Source organism: Perca flavescens, chromosome 1 (genome assembly GCF_004354835.1).
Source record: "Perca flavescens isolate YP-PL-M2 chromosome 1, PFLA_1.0, whole genome shotgun sequence".
NCBI lineage: Eukaryota > Metazoa > Chordata > Actinopteri > Perciformes > Percidae > Perca > Perca flavescens.
In genome coordinates, this window is record NC_041331.1 from 43,259,586 (window position 1) to 43,272,085 (window position 12,500).

Below are 12,500 nucleotides of genomic sequence, written 5' to 3' on the forward strand. Positions count from 1 at the left end.
AAGGGGCGGAAATCCTGGTTAGCTGATTGGATAAACCATCTGTTTATCACCTATGTTGGTGATAGACGGGCCAAATCAACCAATCAGATCCACGAAGCGTATGAAAATACAACCACAAGCCCGCCCCTGCTGCTGCAGGCAAAGCATAGCTCGTTAGCTCAGCATGCAAGCAACATGTCGGTAAAGGAGATTTGCCGTTTGTGTAACGAGAATTTAGGAATAAAAGGCTCCATTTCAGGTTCCCGGACCATATTCCAAAAGAAGGATCCAAGAGGAAAAAGCATTAGCAAGTGGCTAACAGAATTAGGGCTACCGTTGTCTGAAAATACTGGTTAGCTGATTGGATAAACCATCCGTCTATCACCACCTAAACCCACCTCAAAACCAACACTGATTGGCCCGGTGGTTTGGCGAACGGCTCCAAATGTTCTCTATCTCAAGATGCCAGACTGATCTGGGAGGAGAACTGGAGCTCGCCAGATCAGGACCCTCTCACCAGGCTAATCAAAACTATGAATGAACACATATGGAATTATGTACTTAACAAAAAAGTGTGAAATAACTGAAAACATGTCTTATATTTTAGATTCTTCAAAGTAGACACCCTTTGCTTTTTTTTATTAATAGGGGAAATAATTCCACTTCTTGAGTTTGCTAGCCTGGTGGGACCATCCTGATCTGGCGAGCTCCAGTTTTCTCCTCTCAGATCAGTCTGGCATCTTGAGACAGAGAAAATTTGGAGCCGCTCGCCAAACAACCGGGCCAATCAGCGTTGGTTTTGAGGAGGGTTTAGGTGGTGATAGACAGATGGTTTATCCAATCAGCTAACCAGTATTTTCAGACAGTGGTCCAGGAACCTGAAATGGGGCCTTTTATTCCTCAATTCTCGTTACACAAACGGCAAATCTCCTTTACCGACATGTTGCTAGCTTGCTGAGCTAACCAGCTATGCTGTAGCCTGGCTTGTGGTTGTATTTTCATACGCTTCGTTGATCTGATTGGTTGATTTGGCCCCGTCTATCACCAACTATAGATGGTGATAGACAGATGGTTTATCCAATCAGCTAACCAGGATTTTCGCCCCTTCCCAAAAGTTCTCCAAAGGAAAGTTCCCAGATGGATATGCGAAGCGATCCATCTGGTGGAGTCAGGTTAGACTATTGGTGCTTTCACAAAATATTTACACAATGAGATTTTAGATCAATAATCATCAGTAATGTGGATATAATGACTAAGTGGGTAAAGGTGAATAATACAACAGTTACAACAGTCTGGTAAGTTCAGAACATTACATCACTTTACGGTAATGCAGCCTTTAAAACCAGGAAAAGACACTTATGCCATATGACAATATCCAAGATCTAAGACGATATCTAGTCTCCTATCACGATATCGATATAATATTGTCACAAACCGGCTCATGGCCTGTTGCAAAGAAATGAGGGGACACCAACAACAAGTATAGGCCAATCAAAAAGATATTTTATTATAAATCAAAACTATTAACTTTAAACAAAGAAAAAGGAATGAGGTGTGAGAATGTCATAATGTAAGGTGCATGGATGAGTGAATCTGTATAGGTGTAAATGACTGAGTGGAAACTAAGTAAAACTATAATGGAACAAACAAAACCAAATCATACCTGGAGGAGCAGAGAGAGAAAACAGAGTGGTTAGCCACAGCTTAAATACGCTGAGCCCAGGAACCTCCCCTGCACTGCAGAGGTGGGGTCGTAACAAATATCCATATATTGCCCAGCTCTACTACCAAGCCATCAACTCCCGTTAGCATCCCATTGACTCCCATTCATTCTGACGTCACTTTGACAGAGAATAACTTTACATCTGAAGCGTTTAAAGACTCTATTTGTCAGTTGTTTATTGCTAAAGAAACACGACAATGTATAAAAGGCTCCATTACCTTGTATCTCACGTTATGGCTCCGTACCAGACGCTTTTATAACAATAGGCTAACGATTGGGTCATAACCACGAGACTTACTGTCACACAGTAGAGGAATTACCGTATAGTACAGGAGAAGCTCACAGGCAATCAGGGGGACGTGGAGGCATCATAAGGTCAAGGGAGAAGCCCGTAGAGCAGGGGTGTCAAACTCAGTTTCCCAGAGGGCCACACTGGAAAATGAGAATAGCATTGAGGGCCAGAAATGTAGAAATTATTGTTTATTTAAGAGAAAAAGTCAAATATGTTGACTGTATTATTGCATGTCTCATATACTGTAGTCTTCTCACTTACATTTTGGGCCTCATAAAGCCCCAAAAAAGTTCCTCAGCCAGGGTGTGTTGTGACCCGTTTAACTCTGGCTGCAGTCCTAGTGAAGTGTCTCCTAATGTGCAGAGTGAGTCTGTTCTGAGGTGCGTTTGTTTCGTCCCTCAGGTCGTCCGTGGGGGTGGAGCTGCTGAAGAGGATGGGCTGGAAGGAGGGTCAGGGGGTTGGGCCGCGCACCAAGAGGAAAGCTCGCCGACAGCAGACAGGTACGCCTCAGCCTTTAGAAACTACATGACCGGTACGCCTCAGCGTTTAGAAACTACATGACAGGTACGCCTCAGCGTTTAGAAACTACATGACAGGTACGCCTCAGATTTTAGAAACTACATGACCGGTACGCCTCAGCGTTTAGAAACTACATGACAGGTACGCCTCAGATTTTAGAAACTACATGACAGGTACGCCTCAGCGTTTAGAAACTACATGACAGGTACGCCTCAGATTTTAGAAACTACATGACAGGTACGCCTCAGCGTTTAGAAACTACATGACAGGTACGCCTCAGATTTTAGAAACTACATGACAGGTACGCCTCAGCGTTTAGAAACTACATGACAGGTACGCCTCAGATTTTAGAAACTACATGACAGGTACGCCTCAGCGTTTAGAAACTACATGACAGGTACACCTCAGATTTTAGAAACTACATGACAGGTACACCTCAGATTTTAGAAACTACATGACAGGTACGCCTCAGATTTTAGAAACTACATGACAGGTACGCCTCAGCGTTTAGAAACTACATGACAGGTACACCTCAGATTTTAGAAACTACATGACAGGTACGCCTCAGATTTTAGAAACTACAAGACAGGTACGCCTCAGCGTTTAGAAACTACATGACAGGTACGCCTCAGATTTTAGAAACTACATGACAGGTACGCCTCAGCGTTTAGAAACTACATGACAGGTACACCTCAGTGTTTAGAAACTACATGACAGGTAAGCCTCAGCCTTTAGAAACTACATGACAGGTAAGCCTCAGATTTTAGAAACTACATGACAGGTACGCCTCAGCGTTTAGAAACTACATGACAGGTACGCCTCAGATTTTAGAAACTACATGACAGGTACACCTCAGCGTTTAGAAACTACATGACAGGTACGCCTCAGATTTTAGAAACTACATGACAGGTACGCCTCAGCGTTTAGAAACTACATGACAGGTACGCCTCAGATTTTAGAAACTACATGACAGGTACGCCTCAGCGTTTAGAAACTACATGACAGGTACACCTCAGATTTTAGAAACTACATGACAGGTACACCTCAGATTTTAGAAACTACATGACAGGTACGCCTCAGATTTTAGAAACTACATGACAGGTACGCCTCAGCGTTTAGAAACTACATGACAGGTACACCTCAGATTTTAGAAACTACATGACAGGTACGCCTCAGATTTTAGAAACTACATGACAGGTACGCCTCAGATTTTAGAAACTACAAGACAGGTACGCCTCAGCGTTTAGAAACTACATGACAGGTACGCCTCAGATTTTAGAAACTACATGACAGGTACGCCTCAGCGTTTAGAAACTACATGACAGGTACGCCTCAGATTTTAGAAACTACATGACAGGTACGCCTCAGATTTTAGAAACTACAAGACAGGTACGCCTCAGCGTTTAGAAACTACATGACAGGTACGCCTCAGATTTTAGAAACTACATGACAGGTACGCCTCAGCGTTTAGAAACTACATGACAGGTACACCTCAGTGTTTAGAAACTACATGACAGGTAAGCCTCAGCCTTTAGAAACTACATGACAGGTAAGCCTCAGATTTTAGAAACTACATGACAGGTACGCCTCAGCCTTTAGAAACTACATGACAGGTAAGCCTCAGATTTTAGAAACTACATGACAGGTACGCCTCAGCGTTTAGAAACTACATGACAGGTACGCCTCAGATTTTAGAAACTACATGACAGGTACACCTCAGCGTTTAGAAACTACATGACAGGTACGCCTCAGATTTTAGAAACTACATGACAGGTACGCCTCAGATTTTAGAAACTACATGACAGGTACGCCTCAGATTTTAGAAACTACATGACAGGTACGCCTCAGCGTTTAGAAACTACATGACAGGTACGCCTCAGATTTTAGAAACTACATGACAGGTACACCTCAGCGTTTAGAAACTACATGACAGGTACGCCTCAGATTTTAGAAACTACATGACAGGTACGCCTCAGATTTTAGAAACTACATGACAGGTACACCTCAGCGTTTAGAAACTACATGACAGGTACGCCTCAGATTTTAGAAACTACATGACAGGTACACCTCAGCGTTTAGAAACTACATGACAGGTACGCCTCAGCGTTTAGAAACTACATGACAGGTACGCCTCAGATTTTAGAAACTACATGACAGGTACGCCTCAGATTTTAGAAACTACATGACAGGTACGCCTCAGCGTTTAGAAACTACATGACAGGTACGCCTCAGATTTTAGAAACTACATGACAGGTACGCCTCAGATTTTAGAAACTACATGACAGGTGCGCCTCAGATTTTAGAAACTACATGACAGGTACATTTTAGAAACTACAAGACAGGTACGCCTCAGATTTTTAGAAACTACATGACAGGTACGCCTCAGCGTTTAGAAACTACATGACCGGTACGCCTCAGATTTTAGAAACTACATGACAGGTACACCTTAGATTTTAGAAACTACATGACAGGTACACCTCAGATTTTAGAAACTACATGACAGGTACGCCTCAGCGTTTAGAAACTACATGACAGGTACACCTCAGCGTTTAGAAACTACATGACAGGTACGCCTCAGATTTAAGAAACTACATGACAGGTACGCCTCAGATTTAAGAAACTACATGACAGGTACGCCTCAGATTTTAGAAACTACATGACAGGTACGCCTCTGATTTTAGAAACTACATGACAGGTACGCCTCAGCGTTTAGAAACTACATGACAGGTACGCCTCTGATTTTAGAAACTACATGAGTTATAACCGCCTATTTATCTTTCTCTGAAGCTGATTATCAGTTTAGTGTGTGTGTGTGTGTGTGTGTGTGTGTGTCTGTGTGTCTGTGTGTCTGTGTCTGTGTCTGTGTCTTTGTGTATGTTTGTTTTGAATGCCGTAATCTTAATGTGTAAAGTAACTAAAGCTGTAACAGATGAATGTAGCGGAGTAACTAAAGTAACTAGTAACTAAAGCTGTAACAGATGAATGTAGAGGAGTAACTAAAGTAACTAGTAACTAAAAGCTGTAACAGATGAATGTAGTGGAGTAACTAAAGTAACTAGTAACTAAAAGCTGTAACAGATGAATGTAGAGGAGTAACTAAAGTAACTAGTAACTAAAGCTGTAACAGATGAATGTAGAGGAGTAACTAAAGTAACTAGTAACTAAAGCTGTAACAGATGAATGTAGAGGAGTAACTAAAGTAACTAGTAACTAAAGCTGTAACAGATGAATGTAGTGGAGTAACTAAAGTAACTAGTAACTAAAGCTGTAACAGATGAATGTAGAGGAGTAACTAAAGTAACTAGTAACTAAAGCTGTAACAGATGAATGTAGAGGAGTAACTAAAGTAACTAGTAACTAAAGCTGTAACAGATGAATGTAGAGGAGTAACTAAAGTAACTAGTAACTAAAGCTGTACCAGATGAATGTAGTGGAGTAACTAAAGTAACTAGTAACTAAAGCTGTAACAGATTAATGTAGTGGAGTAACTAAAGTAACTAGTAACTAAAGCTGTAACAGATTAATGTAGTGGAGTAACTAAAGTAACTAGTAACTAAAGCTGTAACAGATTAATGTAGTGGAGTAACTAAAGTAACTAGTAACTAAAGCTGGAACAGATTAATGTAGTGGAGTAAAAAGTACAATATTTCTCTCTGAAATGTAGCGAAGTAGAAAGTGGCATGAAAAGAAAAGACTCAAGTAAAGTACAAGTACCTCAACATTTGGACTGAAATAGCGTACAGTACTGGAGTACATGTACTTAGTTACTTCCTGCGACTGCGTCAGCACTCGATCCTCCATCTGAACAAAGTAAACGCTCCCAAAACCTTGCAGCAAAGTAGTTTTATCATTAATAAAAACAAAGATGTAATCTGGTGTTTCATCCAAATGTTCTTGGTTTTTTCTTTCCTCCGTGTGTTAATTTAAAATATATCTTTTATCAGACTTAGGCTGTGTCTCAAAGCGCCTACATGCACACTTCAAACACTTAGTTTTAAGTATAAAACTAAGTGTTTGAATGCTGATAACGCAAAAAGTCAGTGCACTGAAAGTACCAGGATGACCACCTAAAAACGGTGAAAAAGTTCAGCGTGGAACGATGGACCCTACTCGCACTAAACGGGTGCCATCTGGACTACGAAGCGGAAAGGGGAGGGACCAGGGACGTGGACCGGCAGCTGATTGGATGAACACGTCACGTGGGTCTGGCTTCTCCCGGATTTCACAACAGAGCATAACGGGCGGCTCGTTCAGAATACGATCTCGTATTGTACTAAAATAGTTCACCGAAACATGTTTCTGAAAACATTTGAAGAGAGAAATAGGCCGTGCAGTTGCTGAATCTGTCTTCATTTTAGATCAACAAAGGTGAGTTTAAAAGATTTTCATAAGTGGTCCGTTTGGGACGATACTAACCATCCAAAGTGGGCACTACGGCAGGAAGTAGTCAGTGACCATTAGCAGTGTACTGACAGAAGTGTGCGGTTTGAGACACAGCCTTTGTGTTTTCATTAGTACTGTGATTCTTGTGACGTTGTGATATCATTCAGATCAGATATTCTCTCGTCCTGACAGATGGAGAGAGAGGAGTCTACGGCACTGTGCTGCCACCTGCTGGATCGGAGGAATCAGAGGTGAGAGCAGACAGACGCATTCAGTTTCTGCTGCCACAGACATGTTGTTGTTTGAGAGAGAGAGAGAGAGAGAGGCGCAATTCAGCTACAAGAAGTTTGACGTTAGGACAAGTAGTTAAAAGTTTTAACTCGTCTTAATGTGGAATTTGCCATACATGAACCATCAGACATGTAGCTAGTCTTCTTATCTTCAGGGAACAAAAACAAACTTCAAACTAGCAAAGCTACACACTGAAAATGGCACACACACAGAGAAAGACACACACACACACAGAGACCAACATGCACACACACACACACACACACACACACACACACACACACACACACACACACACACACACACACACACACACACACACACACACACACACACACACACACACCTACCTCACACACACACACAGAAAGAGAGAGAGACACACACACACACACACACAGAGACACACACACACACAGAGGCACAAACATGTAGACGATGCAACAAGTCAGGCCTGCTTGGTACTTTCAAGGAATGATTGTAAAGATTTAATAGGAATATATTTAGGGCATTTCCTCTCTAACTGGGAGGTTTTATAAAGAATATATTTAGGACATTTCCTCTCTAACTGGGAGGTTTTATAAAGAATATGTTTAGGGCATTTCCTCTCTAACTGGGAGGTTTTATAAAGAATACATTTAGGACATTTCCTCTCTAACTGGGAGGTTTTATAAAGAATATGTTTAGGGCATTTCCTCTCTAACTGGGAGGTTTTATAAAGAATACATTTAGGACATTTCCTCTCTAACTGGGAAGTTTTATAAAGAATATATTTAGGACATTTCCTCTCTAACTGGGAGGTTTTATAAAGAATATGTTTAGGGCATTTCCTCTCTAACTGGGAGGCTTTATAAAGAATACATTTAGGACATTTCCTCTCTAACTGGGAGGTTTAATACAGAATATGTTTAGATCATTTCCTCTCTAACTGGGAGGTTTTATAAAGAATACATTTAGGACATTTCCTCTCTAACTGGGAAGTTTTATAAAGAATATATTTAGGACATTTCCTCTCTAACTGGGAGGTTTTATAAAGAATATATTTAGGACATTTCCTCTCTAACTGGGAGGTTTAATAAGAATATATTTAGGACATTTCCTCTCTAACTGGGAGGTTTTATAAAGAATATATTTAGGACATTTCCTCTCTAACTGGGAGGTTTAATAAGAATATATTTAGGACATTTCCTCTCTAACTGGGAGGTTTTATAAAGAATACATTTAGGACATTTCCTCTCTAACTGGGAGGTTTAATAAGAATATATTTAGGACATTTCCTCTCTAACTGGGAGGTTTTATAAAGAATACATTTAGGACATTTCCTCTCTAACTGGGAGGTTTAATAAAGAATATGTTTAGATCATTTCCTCACTAACTGGGAGGTTTTATAAAGAATACATTTAGGACATTTCCTCTCTAACTGGGAAGTTTTATAAAGAATATATTTAGGACATTTCCTCTCTAACTGGGAGGTTTTATAAAGAATATATTTAGGACATTTCCTCTCTAACTGGGAGGTTTTATAAAGAATATGTTTAGGGCATTTCCTCTCTAACTGGGAGGTTTTATAAAGAATACATTTAGGACATTTCCTCTCTAACTGGGAAGTTTTATAAAGAATATATTTAGGACATTTCCTCTCTAACTGGGAGGTTTTATAAAGAATATATTTAGGACATTTCCTCTCTAACTGGGAGGTTTTATAAAGAATATATTTAGGACATTTCCTCTCTAACTGGGAGGTTTTATAAAGAATATATTTAGGACATTTCCTCTCTAACTGGGAAGTTTTATAAAGTATATATTTAGGACATTTCCTCTCTAACTGGGAGGTTTTATAAAGAATACATTTAGGACATTTCCTCTCTAACTGGGAGGTTTAATAAGAATATATTTAGGACATTTCCTCTCTAACTGGGAGGTTTTATAAAGAATACATTTAGGACATTTCCTCTCTAACTGGGAGGTTTAATAAGAATATATTTAGGACATTTCCTCTCTAACTGGGAGGTTTTATAAAGAATACATTTAGGACATTTCCTCTCTAACTGGGAGGTTTAATAAGAATATATTTAGGACATTTCCTCTCTAACTGGGAGGTTTTTATAAAGAATACATTTAGGACATTTCCTCTCTAACTGGGAGGTTTAATAAAGAATATGTTTAGATCATTTCCTCTCTAACTGGGAGGTTTTATAAAGAATACATTTAGGACATTTCCTCTCTAACTGGGAGGTTTGATAAAGAATATGTTTAGATCATTTCCTCTCTAACTGGGAGGTTTTATAAAGAATACATTTAGGACATTTCCTCTCTAACTGGGAGGTTTAATAAAGAATACATTTAGGACATTTCCTCTCTAACTGGGAGGTTTTATAAAGAATACATTTAGGACATTTCCTCTCTAACTGGGAGGTTTTATAAAGAATACATTTAGGACATTTCCTCTCTAACTGGGAGGTTTAATAAGAATATATTTAGGACATTTCCTCTCTAACTGGGAGGTTTTGGGACCGATTGGTGGGATTACTGGTAAATCTCTTTCTAATATAGGTTTGGAAAGGTGCTATTGAAATATTGAAATTAAACTTGACTTGTTTTACTTCCTTTCTCTGCCGTTCAGGACGAGGAAGAGTTTGCTCCAGAGAACGTGACCTTTGCCCCTAAAGACGTGACTCCGGTGGACTTTAACCCCCGGCTGGGGCTTCAGGGTTTGGGCTACCGCGGTCTGGACCCGGGCCGGGCGCTGCTGGGCCGAGGGGCGCCCGAACACATCGACCTGTTCAAGCCCCAGTCGGAGTCGAGGAGCCGGCTGTTCGGAGATGCCCAGCGAGGCTCGCGGAGAGGAGGCGTGGCCGGACAGGTGGGAACTAGCCTGGTTGACCCCAACTGAGAAGTGGAGTTGGGTACCGTTTGGATTTTTACGATTCCGATGCCGAACCGGTACTTTTAAAACGATTTCCGATTCCTAAACAATTCCTAAACCGATTCTTGAAAAACTGAAAAATGACATAAAAGAAAGGCTTTTTATGGAGTTTTTTTTTTTTTTAATTGAAAATTATTTAGATTTAACAATATATTAACGTTTAAATATAATAACTAAACCTAAGTCACCTAACACATAACTACAATAATTTAACAAATAACAGTTACACTATTAACAAGTAACAACAAAATAAATGTTGAGTTGGTATGCCAACCAGCTTCAAACTTTAGCAGTTCTTTAGCAGAAAAATCACCATATTTGCCTTCTCTGGCGAGATACTACACCTCTCCTGACTTATGGCATGTCCTGCACAGGAGAAAACTCTCTCAGACGGTGTCCAAGAGGTCTGTACACACCCAGGTAGGAGTTTAAAAGGACAGAAAAGGGAGAAAGAAAAAAGAGTCTGCCGCTGTCCGGAGCAACAGAGGGAAAATATTTCAGTTGGAACCGAAATGAAGAACCGAAATTCACGTTCTAATCCGGTCCAAATACTACCGTTTGCGTAGGAACCGGTACCATAGTGGAACCGGGTTTCGGTACCCAACCCTACTGAGAAGGGTCTGGGGAAGGTTCATTCACAGCCCATTTCCAAAGGGGCGTCACTAATGGACGAATCTAAAATCCCGAAATGACTTCTGCTGCCGGTTACAAGTTAGCAATCAAACACAACAAAGGCTATCACTTGAATGGCGTTTTGAGCTAACGTTAGCAATCAAACAATCATAGATAGCTACATGTTTTTGAAATGACTGCTAGCTACAAGTTAGAAATCAAACACAACGAAGGCTGTCACTTGAATGGCATTTTGAGTTAACGATAGCAATCTAACAATCATCCATCCATCCATCCATCCATCTTCGTCCGCTTATCCGGTGTCGGGTCGCGGGGGGAGCAGCTCCAGCAGGGGACCCCAAACTTCCCTTTCCCGAGCAACATTAACCAGCTCCGACTGGGGGATCCCGAGGCGTTCCCAGGCCAGGTTGGAGATATAATCCCTCCACCTAGTCCTGGGTCTTCCCCGAGGCCTCCTCCCAGCAATCATAGATAGCTAAAACGTTTTTGAAATTATTTCCATCTCCTGTTATTGTGTGTAATGAGAAACGTTTATTTTATGGATTAAATCTGAGCATGCGCGACTCACATCTGCACTCGACTCACATCGGGCAGTGACAGGCGCAATTGGATAGACCTAAAACCAATCAGAGCGATCGTCATCGTGTAAAGCCCTTCTCAACGGTTGGGATTGGTGCCTCGATTTGGTAAAATTGGAAATGGGCTCTTGGCCAGACTGACCTGCAGAGCAAATCTCAAAGTTGCTGGCAGTTCGGGCCAGCCTCTAGCTCGCCCAGTGAGAGCGATCGCCACATGATGGCAGAGTCCTGCAGCGGTGCGGGTTCGAATCCGACCTACCGCCCTTTGCTGCGTGTCATGCCCCATCTCTCTCCCCCTTTCATGCCTGTCCACTGTCTCTATGTAATACAGGGAAAAGCCCCAAAAAAATGAATACATTTGCCGGAAGTTCGTCAGGGTTTTCCCAGGCTAGGTGGGAACTCTTAACGGCTTAGAAACTGTAACTAAAACTGTAAAGGTCCGTCCACACCAAGAACCATAACTGTAACCATAACTCTAACTATAAGGATGTGAGCATCCAAACATACTTACATGCACGTGCTGTAAGTAAACAAAAACAGGAGACCGAAGGCTAAGAACACATCTCTTCCGACTACACCTCGGATAGAAAAAGCTACACGTTCATATGTCTCTTTGTGGCTTTGCTTATTTAAAGCTAGTGTACTTGCACTTACTACTTGTTGTCTAGAGTTTGAACCTTCACAGTTGAAAGTAGAGATGGTCCGATACCGTTTTTTGCTTCCCGATACCGATTCCGATACCTGAACATGCGTATCGGCCGATACCGAGTACCGATCCGATACCAGTGTGTAGGGGTGGGGGGAAAAAATCGATACAGCATAGTATCGCGATATTTTTCGTGGCAATACTGTATCGCTACACAGACGCCAAGTAACGATCTTTTATGATATATGTGTTGGTCAGTTTGTCTGCTTGACAATCACATTTTGCACCAATAAAACTGAAGTGAGATGAACAAACAGAGAAATGTATCTTTTTAGATACAACAGATGTTGACAAAATTGTCCTTTCGGGACATCATTTGATATTGGGAAAAATCTGAAGTTGGAAGAAAGGTAATACATTGCAATATATCGCAGAATATTGCAATATCTTTAAAAATCGCAATAATATCGTATCGTGACATAAGTATCGGGATGATATCGTATCGTGAGGCCTCTGGTGATTCCCAGCCC

At 41.1% G+C, this 12,500-nt stretch overlaps 1 protein-coding gene across 1 annotated transcript in view; it reads left to right on the plus strand.

Moving 5' to 3' along the window:
• The window catches only part of gpatch1 (G patch domain containing 1), a 46,932-nt gene that overhangs the window by 4,514 nt on the left and 29,918 nt on the right, over positions 1-12,500 (plus strand). Inside the window, 3 exon segments of the mRNA XM_028575125.1 lie at positions 2,397-2,494; positions 7,089-7,147; positions 9,811-10,050. Coding sequence (XP_028430926.1) covers positions 2,397-2,494; positions 7,089-7,147; positions 9,811-10,050 — 397 coding nt within the window.